The following is an 18,131-nucleotide window of genomic DNA, read 5'->3' as shown; positions in this document are numbered from 1 at the left end:
CCTAAGCTGTCTGAGGCAAAGGTCAAAACCGGTGTCTTCGTCGGACCACAGATAAAGAAGATCCTGGAGTGCAATACATTCCCCAAGAAGCTCACTAGAAAGGAGAACGCGGCTTGTAACAGCTTTGTCGCAGTGGTTCGTGACTTCCTGGGCAATCACAAGGTCGAAAACTATGTGGAGCTGGTTGAGACCGATGAAGAACTACAGCACGATGGGCTGTAGGATGCCCCTCAAAGTCCATATCCTTGATACTCATCTTGATAAATTCAAGGAGAACATGGGAGCGTACTCGGAGGAGCAAGACGAGCGCTTCTACCAGGATATACTGGACTTTGAACGCCGCTACCAAGGACAGTATAACGATAACATGATGTGAAAGTGATTTACAGTATAATCGTAAATCTCGAAAAACGACTCATTTCTTAATCTTTTGTGGTAATTCTTGTATTACTTTCGTATAAATACATGTTAATTTTAATTCATATGTTGTTTTTTCTGACTTTTTATATGAACGAAAAGACACAAATTCGCCCATTTTCTCATTCAAAATAGATAAATTAAAAAATATCAATGTCCTAGTCACAAAAGCAAAGTTTGTGGGGAATAATAGCCATTTTCTATACTTTTTAGGCATAAGCAATTAGGAAATAACACTTACTATCCAGGAACAAAAATTGTGTTACATAGTGTTATGATGGTAAAATCAATGGTTGTCTTATAGATGATCCCTCACCTGGTCACTGGCAGAGACGAGCCCAGCAGTGAGCGGGTCACAGTCGGCGTATTGCGCGTACATAACCAGTCCGCAGAGGACGGAGCAAGCCAGGATTATCCACAAACCCAGCAGATTCAGGTACAGAGCTCTGGAGAAGGTTCAGTGGTAGTAGGCAGGCAACAGAGAGTCACGTTTTTCAAAGCACAGAGCTCTATTCTCAATTCATGTGTAAACATGTTCGGGAACAGTGTAGTTCAAAGATACAGTCCAGCTCGGTTCGATGTTGAAGTCAGCAGATGATTAAAATAAAATTAAACTTTTCATTTAAGTGAGGGCGATTACTGAGATGTTTTTGTAAAAAAAACAGTATTATGAATCTCTACACTAAGGTATAAGTATGGAAGCCAATTATAACAGAACGTTGCATTCACCATAAAAAAAGTATTTGGTTTGATGCACACAACTTTAAATACACAAACACAAAACTCACATTAATCATGTTATTCTAAGCTAATCAACCAACCTCCAAGACTAACACAGCATGAGGAGGACTTTATCATGAGTCTGTTGATGAAGGGCTGTAAATCGATAGGATATAAACAAAGATTCCTATATAGCCTTAACAAGCTGTTAGAGCAAGTGCTGTTAGCAAGCAGGTATGAATGACTATACAGCACACGAGGGGGTTAGTGGCCCGCACCACTCATAACCCGCCTTTGTCTCTCTAGTGGCGATGTATACTCATGAGGTACTTATTTGAGGCTGAGTCGACTTAGGGGAAACCTTGGACCGATTCAGATAATTGTCACAGGTGATGGCCATGAGTGGGAATCGAACTCGGGTCACCGGGTTTGTAGTGCAGCGCGCTAACTGTTCCATCATCGCTCCCACATTTATACAAACATATATTTTAAATATATATACACACATAGACTTCCACATATACTGTATATACACCCACATACGTCAACATATACATTGTAGGCCTGGTAGACGCTGGTGGCCCCAGTGCTGCACCAACATTTCCACCGTATAACTCTCTCATGAATCACCAATCTATACCTAATCCATCAGATTTCATATCTGTGATCTACCAACTCCAATACCCAATGTGATCCATCAACTTCAATGCATATGTAAAGTATATAGAGCTGTGGTTCTCAACCGGGGGTACGTGGACCCCTGGGGGTATGTGGCAATGTCCCGGAGGGTACGTGATGTGATGTATAAATGTGTGAAATTATGTCATACATAGGAGTCATTGGTGAACAATCATGTATGAATCTGTCAATATAAAGTAACTACAATAATATTTAAATCCATATGGTAACAGAGAACGATGTAAAAAAATCACTGTCTAAACTCATGGATCATAAACCATGTGGTTTCCAAAAGTACCAAGCGTGTATTTAATTATTTTTTATTTGCTTACAGTTACTAGCTAGTTAGGATACCTCACAAATGGACGATTGGTTAAAATATTGATATTCATTATTCATACATTTATTTATTAGAACCATGTTGGGTCAAACAAGGGGGATACTCGGTTGAAACAAAATTTAACAAGAGGTACGGTAACCAAGTACAGTAACCAAAAAAGGTTGGGAACCACTGAGTCTAGAGGATGGTCCCAAACACTCCCCCAATGGTCACCACCCATCAACCGAGGATCTCAAAAAAATACTGGACAAAATATATATGAAGTCGCTAGTGTATGTGTAGTGTAATAGCGCCGGCTGGTGGGCAATGGCGGCAACTGTGGAGGACAGACAGTACACACGCCGGTGAGGGAGTGCAAGGGTGTGTTGACAGAGCGGAGAAACTAGGGCAAGGGTCATGGAGGACCCCATCTGGAGGCCTCTGGAACCTGCTAGTGGGTATGAGAAGGGAGGCGCGGTCAGGGCTGAGCCAGGCTGCGCTGGTAGCATAAAAGGAACCGAGAGCAGGAGCTCGAGGGTGGGAGAGAGAAACAGGCTGCTGAAACAAGGTTTTGATTGGGTCCTCAGATGGTTCTCTACCCATGGTTGGGGATACAGATTTGCGGATTGTGCGGTCCGAATATCCAATCATCTTGAGGGTTTGATCGAGAAGAGGCCTGCTGGTTCGTTGGGACACTCTGTCGACAGGAAACAACCCACACGGATTCCTATCTAAAGCCTGATTCCCACCACCATCCAGCCCAGAAGAATTCCCTCATCAAAACACTGCACCATAGGGCCCATTGCATCTCCGACCAGCACCACCTATCCAGTGAACTGGAGCACGTACGCCAAGCCCTCAAGATGAATGGATATTCCTCACAATCCGCAAAGCTGTATCCCCAACCATGGGTAGAGAAGCATCTGAGGACCCAATCAAAACCATCACCTTGCCATACATAGCAGGGGTTACCAAAAATATTTCCAAAATCTTTAACAAACACAAGATTCAGGTTCAATTCAACACAGTACACACAATCCATGACCTGATACCATCTGTGAAAGATGTGATTCCTGACATGCAATACCCTGGTGTCTACAAACTAAGTTGTGTCTGCAGTAGCAGTTACATTTGGGAAACGAAACGACTTGTATCGGACCGTGTTCGCGAACACGAGGCAGATTTGAAACACGGCAGAACCAATACCTTCTGCAATGGCTGATCACTGATTGAATGCGGTGGGCTCACACGACATTGTTTTTCCGAGACCAAGATACTCTGCAAACTTTCTGGACTACCATCAAAGATTTGTTCATGAAGCCATCCAGATATATAAACACAGACATAACTTCAACTGAGAAGATGGGTACAAATTGAGCAATCATTGGAAGGATGTTATTAACCAGGTAAAGCCTTAACTGGTTGTTGATGTTTTTATCCTACCTGCCATCGTCAGCAGTTTTTTCCGACTCTCTGAGTTACATTACCAATTTACATTACCAAGCGAAATGTCTTTACATTAACGAGCTAAAATCTCACCAACAAAGCCAACGTTGCCCCTTTCCCTCGATGTGGCGGTGGCTCTCGTTTTTTAGCAGACTATAACTGGCTGTGATGTTTTGTGTATGTGTCTCTCTCTGTGTATGTCTCTCGTTTAATGTGTGTCTCTCTAGATGTCTCTCTCTCTGTGCGTGCGTGTGCCTCTCGGTGTGTGTCTCTCTCCTTCCCTCGATGTAGTGTTGTCCCCCGTTTGTTTCCCTCATTTTCTAACGAGCTGGATGTCTCAGTAGCACAGCCACCGTTGCGTTGGTTCGTTTACATTGACATCAGAGGTCGCAATCGGGTACCCGATACCCGTACCCTACCCGATACCCGGCTACCCGTACCCAGCCGGGTACGGGTACCCGTTTGCGACCCTGGTGCGGCCGGGTACGGGTACGGGTAGGCTGTGAGTAGTGAGAAACCATTTGTCACTCATTTCCCAACGTCTTGTCTCTTCTCACAATTCAAGTTCCTAGAATCAACCCACCCGTGCCTGCAACATGGCTTCATCCCAGAGGTCGCAATCGGGTACCCGTACCCTACCCGTAACCCGGCCGGGTAGCCGGGTATCGGGTAGGGTACGGGTACCCGTTTGCGACCCTGGTGCGGCCGGGTACGGGTAAGGAATCAAAACCCGTTTGCGACCTCTGATTGACATGCTAATCTCTCACAATACAATGGCCACCTCCTCTGCTCCTCAGCTCTCGCAGCTCTCGCATCAAACACAACCCCCCCTTCCCCCCCATCTCGGTTCCCATCTTTGGATTTCCCACTCGCTTAGGCACAATCTCTAGCCCCCACCCGCTTTCCCGATGCGGCAACCCCCCCCCTCCCCCCCTCTCGGCTCTATATATAAGGACTTGTTTTAGTAGCCTGTTTGTCTCTCCCACCTGAAGACGATTACTTGTGTGGCGATCGAAACGTCGTGATCTATTATTTTTTGGACCTACGTGACTTTACCAAAAGAACCAAAGAGTATGATTTTTCAAATTTTCAGGTAGCCCAATTGCTTGCGTTTTGATACCAATATCGTTGTTGTGATGGGTTTTCTGGTTTCTGAGTCGCTCTTGGTACACAGTTGTGTTTATATAATGCCGACCAGTGACGTGTGGTGAGGTCAATGGCTGGGGAGGCCTTGGCTAGTATCAGAGCCAGATTCAAACACAGGGGGGCGTGGCCTCATGGAGGGAGGCGTGCTAGACACATCCCCCTCAGTGAGGCAGATGTGATAGCTGCCTCCCCTGGTGCTTTTTCATTGCAGTTTCATGACGAGACCAGCGAGCCTAAATATCTTTATACACATACGTGAAATAAGTTACCTGGAGTATGGAAGGCGATGACATGAAATTAAGAAGTCTATAAACATTACATTGGTGACATACTGAGATTGTAACAGGCACGCGCTTATTGCCCGCGCTCCATCCAGTTATTGAGGGGTTGTGCAATTAGAGGGGAGGCTGAGCTCGTCGCTGCCTCACCTTTCGTCTCTTCCTGTATTTGCAGCGGAGCTCCGCAAATTTGGCGATTTTGACTATATAAATAATTGGAATCGTACATAAATGACATTTATGACACGGATCAGTGGAAAAATCAAAAATTTTATTTTATTTGATTATTATTTTTTTTACTTTTCATAACAACTATTTTCATTGGAGTATGACAGGTGAGGCTCTGCCTCCTCTGCCTCCCCTGCCTCCCCTGACCGCACGTCCCTGATGCCGACCAAATATATTAGTATCTTCCTGCATAAGAAATTCAAAACATGTAAGATGTGAAAAAACCCTCTTCAAACACTTACAGCTTGGCCTGTCGCTGCGTCTTGCAAGCCAAGTATCGTTGAACTTGAGATTGGTTGACTCCATAGATGGTCGTCCACACAAATGTGCCGCCCACCAAGACAGACCAAAACGTGTGTCGAAACCTTGGGTCAGGATGGAAGCTGAGACAGGAGAATTGTGTTGTAATAACTTGACAATCACATTGCGCCGAATAAAAAATGGCATTAAATGACATGAGCAGAACAACAGAGAAGTGGCCTCTTCATGTGTTGTGAAGAAGGGCCATTGCTCCATTCATTCCCTTTAATATGCCTTCCTTTAAAGGCAGTGTTATTGACGAATGTGTTGATTTTTGTGTGTCCTTGTGCACCACTGCTAATGCAGTATCACCAAATAATTTGTGTCATTTTGGGCAGAAGTTCAACATTGAAAAGTTGAATATTGAGGTATATATATTTAAAATAGCAGAACGGTAAATATCTGTAATCCCTTCTTACCAGAATATGAAGCTAAGATCTACTAAGCCTTACAAGCGTGAAGCTAAATGCAATAATGAGAAGCCTATACTCTAGTACGGAACATGTGGGTACATTCCATTAAGAAATAAACTCCATAATATAGTTTTTTTTGGGTTAGATTGCGTAAATATAAATGTATCGTTAAACCCGCCACCATCCGACATAGCCAATTTGTAAGATTTGTCACGTAAACAGAACATGCCAATTCGTCAATAGTACAGCACACTTGTGTGTTGGAGAGAAAATCCACAACATTTTCAATCTGAGTACGACGTTTCGCCAGTAATTACAACTACCATCATCAGGCAGACAGCCAGATTTGTGGTGAAATCCTCTTGTTTCGTTCTTTAAATAGAGTGAGAGATGTGATGACGTCACTTGTGAGCTCTTCACTTGTGAAGGAGGGGAGGGGGTTAATGAATGCATATTAATTACAATCGGTATCCATTGCCGGTTTGGTTATTCATATGGTGATCAACGTACATTATGCATTACCATTATGCATGCACATTGTTCTTGTACCTCCTGTTTGCGTGATATTGTCTGCGTACAGGTAATCCCCATTGACGTATGGTGACCTGTATGCATTTAAATGTTATGGTGACCTACATGCATTTAAACAATGTATTATTTGATGATTCGCTTCCAAGCAACACTAAGCCTGTAGCTATCGGAATGGTTAAAATTAAATATATTTATCTAAATTCGATATATTCTCTAATTAGTCTTGGCCAGTAGCAACTAGTTTCGCACATAGCTTCAACATTATCAAAATCAATTGAGTGTCCTTGTTGGCACGCGTGTTCTACCATTTATGACAGTGGTATTTGGGAGTATTTAATATTTCTTTGGTGTTCTTTTATTCTTGTGCTGATCATTCGTCCTGTTTGCCCAACATAGCATTTGCCACAAGTGAAATTAATCCGGTACACACCTTCTGTTGATAGCTTCGGTTATGCATCTTTAGTACCAGATAATAGTTTCTATATTTTATGTACCATGCCAAATCTTACTCGGAGGTTTTATTTATCCACAAATCTGGCTAGTTTATCAGTTAATCTCGCAATGTACAGTATTTTAATAGTTTTAATTACTTGGTCAGTTTCAACTCTCGTGTTATTTGATTTGGTTTTGGCATTCAGTACCCTGTTGATTTGTGCGCCATTATAACCATTCAATTGAGAATAGGGTTTCCCCTTTTTTATGGCAACAAATCAGGTGTCCTCTGGTCTAACAACGTTTTGAGACTAGTGTGGACCAATCAGTTTCAAAGACAATGCATATATTGTCAGAGTATGTTTTTTGTTTGCATTCTGACCACAAGTATTGTGGTTATATGCAGACATGATTCCTTGTAAAAGGTTTCAGTTTGGTGTTTTAACATCTTAACACATGTTTTGTTGCCAGAAAAAAGGGGAAACCCTATTCTCATGTTGAATTTCACTTCTCAGACTATCACCATCTGACACTTTCTTAGCACGATGTATGAGCGTCTTGATGAGAGAGGATTTATGTGCGGAGTGATGGTGTGACTGCATTCAGATAGGCGTTAGTGTGCATTTTATTTCGGTAAACGCTGTTTTATTTTACCATTTCAGCCGCCCCCGAATAGAATATCCATAAATAGGAGAGTTCTGTCAACTTCCACTTCCATGGTGAACTGGATGGATGGGTTTAGCAAGTTGAGATGATTTAGAAATTATTTAAATGTATCTACGCCATGTGGCCAGACCACCAGTGTGCCATCCACATATCTAAACCAAGCAGAGGGTTTTAGAGTGCTTCAGGCTATTGCTTTTGCTTCAAAATCTTCCATGTACAAATTTGCAATCACAAGAGACAAAGGAGAACCCATTGCTGCTGCTTCCTTTTGTTTATAAAAATCACTTTTCCAGAAGGAACAGTGTTCAGCTAGTCGTGGGATATCTTTGGCTAAACCTTTCTTCGTTACCAGAGTATCGAGTATTTGAAGTGACTCATTGACCCGAACCCTGGTGAACAGAGAAGTCACATCAAACTTACGAGAATATCTTTAATTGTATTTACGAGATGTTCTGAGTTTATAATGAACGAAGAGGTCTTACCGATGTCGGGCTGTATTTGTTTCGTTACGTATTGTGATCATTTGTATGTGGCAGAGCCTATTATACAAACTATGGATCTTAATTGGACATCAGGTTTGTAAATCTTTGGTAGCCTATAAATTATTGGTGGTTTTGACGCCCTTGGTTTGATCAGGTATTGCTCTTCCTTGGGAATTGATGACTTGGCAATGATTGTCATTGTCTTCCATTCCAAGGTATTGGTTGGGTCTCGTTGAATTTTAAGGTAGGTACCTTCATCGAGTAAATATTTGATGTTATTATTGTAATCCTCATGGGGCATCACAACAGTTGATTGGTCTTTATCAGCAACAATAACTTGGATATCTTTATTTGCTCTTAGTTCTCTTAAGCCTTTTTGCCTCACTGAAATTAATATTTATTTCAGCTTGATTATGTGGGAGATGTTTAACTGCTGATTCCACTTCAGCAATTATCTAATCGGCAAGGATTGTACGTGGGGCAACAGCAAAGTTAAGACCTTTAGACAGGACTGATACCATATCACTGGATATTTCACCGTTAGTCAGGTTGATAACCGTTTTGTTTATACATTTTTAGTTGAGAGTTGTTTGTCCAGCAAATTTGTGAGTGTTAGTTTTGTAAAATACATTATCAGCCGATTTCTGTGCAATTGTGTCGATTATATTCCAATAATCTGTAGAGACCCTTTAGAAATGTCACTTAGTTCACTTCTATCATGCTGTATTCTCTCTTTTAGCAATAATTAACAAGCTTTATGTAGTTTTAAAATAGTTTTAAGTGACTTCATGTGATGAGTTACTTTAACCGCGTGTGGTTTTAGCAATAAATAAATAAACTGCTTTCAGTATGGTAACGATTCAGCATCTTATTTGGGTCTTTCGGTAAAGCCACGTAGATAGAAAAATATAATAAAAAGATCACGACGTTTCGATCACAACACAAAGAATATGAATTCCTGCAGTCACGAAAGCTTTAAGTCAACATTTAGCATCTGTTTGGTCAAAATATAAAGCATAATTCTGTAAAAAGATATACAAATTTGCACAATGTCTCAAAAAAAAATTCTGCATTCCCATGACCATTGTCCTATATCCTTATAATCCTGTGAACATTTTATAAAATGTTGACGCATGGACTCGCTGTTTTATGCGTTCTGGACTGTACAAGCTGAAATGACGTTCAGTACTGGCAGCATGATTGTACTGATGTGACCACACGAAACAAAGGGCTCAAAACTCCCGAGGCACTGTCACTTATAGTCAATCACGGTAGAAACTGCTTCTTTGTGTCACCTCACTGAAGAGGCAATGAGTCACAGAGAGAACCACACCTCAGAGGGTCGAGACGACCTCCCTGCTGAGACCTCTCCCAGGTGACAGAGAAGCCGCCCTGCAGGATCGTTCCCTGGATGATCACCGCCAGATATCCCGCCACCATCACCCCGATTTGGAACACGTCTGTCCAAACCACAGCCTTAAGTCCACCCTACAGAAAAAAATATAAACCGTGTGCAGTTCTGACATTACGTGAAATTCCTGAAAGGGAATGAGGAGATTGTTATACACACTTAGAACAAAAACAAACTCCTCATGGATTTCCATGAAACATTAATAAAATGCTACTGAATTACCAGATGTTATTGGAAAGAATATTAATAAAATACAATAAATTATATTATAGATGACATTTTGGGCAATGGCTATTCCTCATAGTAGATATGTGATGCCAATATTCAATGTAGTAATATCTACGGGACCTTTTTGGCAGTATTATTCAATTATGTTGATTATTTTTTCTGAAGGAAGAAAGTCATGTTGACCATTCAAACGTGAGATAAGTAATTCACACAGGTTCATGCTAATGCTACAAGTGCCTGCACGAGTGCCTTACCAGTGTAGTGTAGAAAGTGCATACGATCCCTGTCGCCATAATCGACCCCCATAGGTTAAATCCAGTCACTGAAAAAACACGTTATAATTATGGTCTACCTTTTGATAAAAATAAAGATTTATGCCAACTTAAGACCAGATTTTATACTTCCTCGTATCACAAAAAAACCACATACAGTCATGCAGCATTGCGAAATCAACACGTAATGCTAGTTTCTTGGTTCCAGAATGGATGACGAAGTGGAACATTCAATCCAAAAAGCCTAATGCAGAGATATGTTGTAATTGGTAAGTGGTGCCCTGAGCTACATCAAATAGTTTTGGAGCACTGTAGAGTTAAGGAACCGAGAGCAAACAACTTGTAACAGGCTGCACGCAAAATACGGTGAAGTCTCAGTTATTCGTGGGTGGATTTTCCATGATGCAGACGCATAGAAACATTGCAATACATGCACCGAACATACAGACTAATGCATTAGCAAACAAATAGATACACAATTGACTAAATATTTGCCACCCCACCATAGCCAGCATAGGATGTTGAAAGAAGTGCTGTTTATGGAGTGCCCATAAAGGCCGGCATGTCGATAAAGGGTGTGGTGTGGTCAGTGCCACAACTGAGTGATAATGTTTACCCCACTTTAGATGAACACAAAGATACCCTGTATAGCCTTAACAGACTGGAGGAGTAAGTGCTGTTAGCGAGCACCTATGAAGGCCGGAATGGCACACTAGGGGGTGGTTGGCCAGCACCGCGAGCGGCCGCCGTTGTCTACCTAGTGGCCATACTGAGTCGACCTAGGGGAGGCCCAGGACCATTTCAGATCATCGTCACTGGTGTCGAGCGTGAGCAGGACTCGAACGCGGGTTGTCAAGTTCGTAGCGCAATGCACTGACCACTACACCACCGCTCGCCATCCCACACACGTAAACACAAAGATACACAGTATTGAGCACTTATCAAGGCCAGCACAGCACAGATGTTAGGGAAAATGTTGTGCAGATCATATTTTTACTGGCAAATGAGGTTCCCATAGTGTAGATGCTTGCCCCGAGCTCTCATACTCTGATGGTGCATTGTCCTTGAGTTGTGCGCCTTTTGGCGTCATCTGGTCCAACCCATATGAGACTAGGCTCTAAGGAAAGCTGTCTCGGGTGTGGACCAATCAACTTCAAGGACAGTGCACATTATCAGAGTTATGTTCTTTTGTTTGTATTATGACTGCAGGTATTGTGGTCTATGCAAACATGACTCCTTGTAAAAAGGTGTCAGTTTTGTTGCCAGATAGAAGGGTAAAGAACCAATTATCATATTTTTACTGGCAAATGAGGTTCCCATAGTGTAGATGCTTGCCCCGAGCTCTCATACTCTGATGGTGCATTGTCCTTGAGTTGTGTGCCTTTTGGCGTCATCTGGTCCAACCCATATGAGACTAGGCTCTAAGGAAAGCTGTCTCGGGTGTGGACCAATCAACTTCAAGGACAGTGCACATTATCAGAGTTATGTTCTTTTGTTTGTATTATGACTGCAGGTATTGCGGTCTATGCAAACATGACTCCTTGTAAAAAGGTGTCAGTTTTGTTGCCAGATAGAAGGGTAAAGAACCAATTATCATATTTTTACTGGCAAATGAGGTTCCCATAGTGTAGATGCTTGCCCCGAGCTCTCATACTCTGATGGTGCATTGTCCTTGAGTTGTGCGCCTTTTGGCGTCATCTGGTCCAACCCATATGAGACTAGGCTCTAAGGAAAGCTGTCTCGGGTGTGGACCAATCAACTTCAAGGACAGTGCACATTATCAGAGTTATGTTCTTTTGTTTGTATTATGACTGCAGGTATTGCGGTCTATGCAAACATGACTCCTTGTAAAAAGGTGTCAGTTTTGTTGCCAGATAGAAGGGTAAAGAACCAATTATCATATTTTTACTGGCAAATGAGGTTCCCATAGTGAAAAAGGCAATTTTTCAGGTAATTTCTTGCCAATGGAATGTTCCACAACCACAAACTCAACTCGCAGATAAATTGTGAGACAGGATATGAGTGGAAATATGCAGTTGATATGTGATAACATTTTGAACCTTTGGGTAATATCAGCAATCAACTAGCGTAATTTTCCAAACAACATTTGGTATAATGTACTGTCATTTCATCAAGCAAAATATAAGAAATGAGGAAGACTGTCCTTACCCTGATTAAGAGCCAGAGCAGGAGCATAAATCACAATTCCAGTATAAAGAACCTGAAAAAATCGCAAAAGATGGTTTATTCTATCTATATGCAGGCATTCATTTATTGAGCAAAAATACATATACATATATGAACAAGCATTTAACATATGTCTAGAAGTACTACACTTCAAATACATTCGCAATTGAAATGATTAGCATGAATGTGAAAAGTGTGAAGAGTAATGTCTACTCACAGTTTGCACGATGTAAAAAACCGTTCCAAACAAACGTATGATTTTATTGAAACGCAGCTCCAAGTACTGCAAGAGATACAATGTCATGCATGTTTCAGTGAACAGCACCAGTCAATTCCAGTTCAAGTATGGACTAGAAAGAGTGTATTGGAAATTGCATTTTTCTCCTCTTTTTATTGCCTGGCTCACAATTCATCTACTTGTGGAGTTTGCAGTTGCAGACGATTTCACTGGCAATAAATTCTGTGCCAATTTGACTTTGTATTATTATTGAGCAGTCAAAGTGTTTTCCCGGCTTGTCGGACAAAGAGAGTGCAAGACCAAACAAAATCCAACTAAGTATGACTTAGGAACGGGGTGATGTGGGATTCTGCAGAGTATTAAGATGTCACGACACAATATTTGCTTATGGCCAAAGTTACAAATCAGCATTTATTCTAGCACATCTACAATTGTGTGTGGTCTGTTTGCATTGGAGGTCTTTTCTTAAGGAAACCGTCATGTAAAGGAGTTTGAACACTTGGTGTGGATTTGTTTTAAGAAATTCCAGTATTGGTTTATAGTAATTAATTAATATTGCATTTTCTTTTTTAGGTTTGCCAACGTTTATACCTCAATTATTCACCAACCCATATTTGCTAGCATGATAAAGAATGGTTAAATAATGAGGGCCTTCCCACTGCCTGCACCATGTAGAAACGCCCACGTCTAGCAGTAGATGGACAAATGGGCTGCACATGTACACTTGTACAATCCACGTTGTTAAACTGCATGCCGAAACATTAACTGTGAACAGCCAACAACCGTTTTTGCGATTTTTTCATAATATGCATGCGTGATGTACATACATTATGTATGTTGATTTCCCATTGTAATTTATATTACTACATTAACTCCCCCTGGTCTTTACACCTGATTGGCTCACAGTGATTATATCACATTCACCTCCTCTATTTAAGACCTAAACAGGAGTATTTCTCCACAATAACGTTTGTCGCCTGATTAGGCTGGTTTTAATTGCCGGCGAAACGTCATACTGGAATTCTAAATGTTGTGGGTTTATTCTCCAACACACCAGTGAGCTGAACTAGTAACGAATTGTCATGTTGTGTTTATGTAACAACCCTTACTAATTGACTATCGGGTGGTGGCGGGTTTAATGACACATTTATATTTACGCGATCTAACTCGAAAAACCTCTACTATGGATAATATTAGTCACAACAAGCCTATGTGTTAATCTAATCACTGTTAATAGCGATGTGGCAGATCTGCACGCTTACATGACCCCTGCACCTGCATCCAAAAGGGCTTAAAATACTTTACCATTATCAACAACCTTACAGACCGCGAATTAAATGTAAATTAACATTCTGGGCAGCGGACCTACTTTAGAGGTGGACAACGTACGCGTGGCATGAATGCAGTACCTCGTATGTGCTGGTGATGCCCAGCTCGTAGAAGACAGGCAGGAAGACCTCGGCACTCACGACCACCATGAGCACGTAGGTGAGCCCCATGTAGCCGAAGCTGACGCCGTAGCGATAGATTTCAACTGGGGTGCCGAGCACGGCAATGGCAGACATGAAGCTCGCTGTGAGGGACACAGACACGGGCACAGGGGAGAGCTGGCGGCCGCCCATGAGAAAGTCAGCATTGGAGCGCTCCTTAGTGGCAAAGTAAATCCCAATAACTGCAGATACCAGCAGCATGAGGGCAAACAGCACATAGTCCCACACTCCAAACGTGCCCACAATCCTTCCAGACACAGCGTCCATTGCAAGATTAGCGAGTAGTTCATTTACAATGGCCAAACTTTTTGGAGTTTTTCCTTAAATAGGAGCGTTTTGAAGTACATTAACATTCCTAGTTCTGTGTGTATTTCATTCAAGTGCATATCTGAATGAGATCAGCAAAATTACACAAAGGTTCCTCTCTTGTTCAGATTACATGTTGGGTACAGAACTGTGACCAACCCTCTTTAAAATATTGTTGGTTTCGACTCAAATGTCAAGAAGTATGTTGTGAAAACCCATGCTGACTTTGCAAAGTACACCATGTACCAAAATATCCAACTCAGAACAAATTCTTTCACATATTTAAAATATACAGGAAACCAATTTTATGATATCAAAATAACTTTCAGGCACATAACAATTTAATAAAAATACAAGGAAAGCATGCTGAACCGAGAGCCGTATTCATTCTATGAGAATGTTAATGTATTTACCATTGCATTGCTTGGATTGTGCACCCCATCATGAACATTATACCCAGCTGCCAAACAACAATAGGAAGCAGAGCACAGCCTTTCCACAGTGCAGAAGCATTGGAGACTGGAGGATTTTTTTGTTAAATGGACCAATAACACATAGTCAAGCGATAAAAAGATGACTGTTGCTATTTTTACATATCAAAACACATCACTCCTTTACAAAAGAGTGAAGAGCAATGCTTTCTGCATGCGTTAAATTCAGGACACAAAGCCACCACCTACGCTTTAAATATTTCCTCATTACAGTAGGTGATTTAAAAAAAACATGGAGAAATATGTATTTAAATCATGAACACCTCATAAGACAATACCTCATAAGAAAATATATGAACAAATCATACCAGCCATATTTAATTAGCCCTTTCTCTGGTTATATAGAACTAGATCGGAAGTTTCCGTGACTGCAGGAATCCATAATCTTTGTTTTTTTTGGTAAAGTCATGTAGGTATAAAATTAAATAAATTAAATCACCGATTTAAAATAAATAAAATAAATTAAATCACTGACTTAATTTGTTTTATTTTATACCTATGTGACTTTACCGAAATAACCCAAAAGTATATATAACTACATTTGAGAGAGAGACAAAACACAGACACGGAGACGCACAAACAGACACACAAGCAGAGAGAGACCACACAGAGACACAGAGAGAGAGACACACAACATAGACACACTAAAATGTACCAGGCTCGTATAGGTCCATTCGCTCTTTCTCTCCCCCGGCCGCTTCGGAGTGGATTTCCACACAACTCTCTCTCAAATGTACCAGGCTTGTTGGGTCTTTCTCTCCCCCGGCCGCCGCGGGGTGTATTTCCACACAACTCTCTCATTGACATGCTAATTTCTCTGCTTCAGCAGCTGCTCCAGCAGACCCACCTCTTTCTCTGCCCCCCCCCCTCATCTCTCTATTTAAGGCCTCGACACAGAGGCATTGGGTCTATGTGTGTCTATGTTGTGTCTCTCTCTCTGTGTGTCTCTGTGTTGTCTCTCTCTGCTTGTGTGCTGTGTGTCTCCGTGTCTGTGTTTGTCTCTTTTTCAAATTTAGTTCTACCTGATGACGATTGCTCGTTTTGCAATCGAAACGTCGTATTCTATTATTTTATTTATTTTCTTTCTACCTGACTTCACCGAAAAAACCAAAGAGTATATAAAAGAGAGTGAATTGTAACACAGCTAAAATTCAAACAATGTAGTCTACAACCCAAAACAAACACGTTATGTTTTTATCAGGCTACCTGCCAGTATTGCTCTGTTTGAGATTTTGTAATCTCAGCCCGAAGACGCTTCCAAAATAGATTCTGGACAAATGGATTTGGTGGCCACTGCATAATAGAATCTGGACAAATGCGCTTTAAAATAAGTTGAAATGTTTTTCATATTCCCATGTCAAGGCTGTTTCCTGGAAAGTTTAGCGTTTTCACTGTGTTACTGTGCAGGGGAGAGTCTATCGAAAGACGTTTGATACCATTCTTTGCCAGGCGAAGCTCTGTTAGTGCAGACATACCAGAAATGCATTTGATTGTATAGAATTACTAAACTTCAAATACATTTCCAATTGAAATGATTAGCATGACTGTGAAAAGTGTGTAGAGTAATATGTCTACTCACAGGTTGCACGATGTAAAAACCCGTTCCAAACAAACGTATGATTTTATTGAAACGCAGCTCCAAGTACTGCAAGAGATACAATGTCATGCATGTTTCAGTAAACAGCACCAGTTAATTCCAGTTCAAGTATGGACTAGAAAGAGTGTATTGGAAAGTGCATATTTCTCTTCTTTTTATAGCCTGGCTCAAAATTCATCTACGTGCGGAATTTGCAGTTGCAGACCATTGCACTGGTAATACATTCTGTGCCAAAATGACTTTGTATTATTATTGAGCAGGCCAAAGTGTTTTCCCGGCTTGTCGAACAAGGAGAGTGCAAGACCAAACAAAAAAAAAGCAACTAAGTATGACTTAGGGATGGGGTGATGTGGGATTCTACAGAGCATTAAGATGCCACTATCTCGGCCTCGCTGTGCGCTGCGTTGCACCGCTAGTCGAGTAGATAACCTTGTGTTCAATAAACCCTCGGAGCCAGGATGAACGTCCCACTCCAATCGTCATTTATTGATTTTAACAAGGTAAAACTGGTGAGAAAACACAGATACAGCATCTGTTATAACCCGGAAACACCAACACAATGAACACCACAGCATCAGAACATTGTCTTAGATAACAATAGATCCTGGACGGACCAGGCCCCTACATTACCACTGAACAACTACACAAGAGCACAAGCCGGTGCGTTGCATAAAGGCACATCGTGTATTCATCCCACTGCACCCCAAATGTACAGCATTACACGTAACACTAAACTGTGGATGAGATACTTCGTCATCTTTACTCTCAGGATCGCAACATAGCCACCTGGGCACAAGTCTGACTCGAACTACTAAATCACAAGTAACATCCACAATAAGGAAAGTTGCAGGCTTCGTTGCTAACTAGGCCTCGTATTTACCACAACAACTTAACTGTACCATAAAGGCATTTACATCACTGTAACGGTCATTCCAACATTACAACAGCATTGCCAATATTATAAGAATATTAACAAACTTACAGACAATGCTTCTCAAAGTCCCACGATGGACAACTGCGTCTGGCTTCACTGACACGCGATGGGTGCCGCCTTCCCGACTTACCTGCGCAATGGCCGACGCCCGCGTGGTTCAGTGGAAATCTAAAATCGCAACTTCCTGGTCACGCGACCAAAACCAGCATCAAAAACAGGAACTTCCTGTGCACATACGCCCCCCCCCCCCCCCCCATCTGCCGCGCGGCAAAACTCCCGCCGTGAGACAGAACACTCCCCGTCTAGTATCTAAGAGATACCACCATTTATTTCCTATCTAAACAAATATATAACAACTTCGACGGGTCAACTTATTTGTCCATATCTTTGCGAGAGAGAAGTAGTACTATCTCGACTATGGGCCTGACGAAAGTTCTTGCGACACCTTGCTTCGCAATCATAACCTCGACTTTTCGAACTTTTCCATCGGCACTTAGAATCGACTTGAGGATGCGGCCCATTGGCCACGCATTCCGCTTGGCTTGGTTTTCCTTCAATAGGACGAGGTCGCCTTCTTGGATGTCTGGTCTGTTAGACTGCCACTTGTTGTGCACTTGGAGTGTCGTAAGGTACTCGTTTTTCCAGCGATGCCAGAACGTGTTTGCGAAGCTCTGCACTTATCTTCATTGACGTCTGTAGAGGTCTGCAGTGCTGGCCTCCTCGGTAGGTGCTGTGAGCACGTCTGTCTTCTGGGTAAAAAGTGTAGCAGGAGTTAAGATGAATGGTGACTCCGGGTCGGTTGAGACGGGGATCAGGGGTCTTGAGTTAATTATGGCTGAGACCTCGGCCATGAGAGTGGTCAAGACCTCGTGAGAGAGCCGTGTGGACCCGACATCACATAGCATGGAGTCGAGAATGCGT

General features: G+C 41.9%; 1 protein-coding gene across 1 annotated transcript in view; it reads right to left on the bottom strand.

The window, feature by feature from the left end:
- LOC144722908 (sodium-coupled monocarboxylate transporter 1-like) overlaps window positions 1-14,986 on the bottom strand; it is a 33,958-nt gene extending 18,972 nt beyond the window's left edge. Inside the window, exons 1-7 of the mRNA XM_078601325.1 lie at window positions 13,802-14,986; window positions 12,372-12,437; window positions 12,137-12,188; window positions 9,950-10,017; window positions 9,390-9,544; window positions 5,475-5,615; window positions 734-863 (exon numbers count right to left, since the gene is read on the bottom strand). Coding sequence (XP_078457451.1) covers window positions 734-863; window positions 5,475-5,615; window positions 9,390-9,544; window positions 9,950-10,017; window positions 12,137-12,188; window positions 12,372-12,437; window positions 13,802-14,149 — 960 coding nt within the window. The 5' untranslated portion in view covers window positions 14,150-14,986. The remainder of the gene's footprint in view (window positions 1-733; window positions 864-5,474; window positions 5,616-9,389; window positions 9,545-9,949; window positions 10,018-12,136; window positions 12,189-12,371; window positions 12,438-13,801) is intronic.
- Window positions 14,987-18,131: the final 3,145 nt, after the last annotated feature.

Source organism: Lampetra planeri, chromosome 16, assembly GCF_965212315.1.
Source record: "Lampetra planeri chromosome 16, kcLamPlan1.2.h2, whole genome shotgun sequence".
Lineage (NCBI taxonomy): Eukaryota > Metazoa > Chordata > Hyperoartia > Petromyzontiformes > Petromyzontidae > Lampetra > Lampetra planeri.
This window is presented reverse-complemented; position numbering and strand designations above follow the sequence as displayed.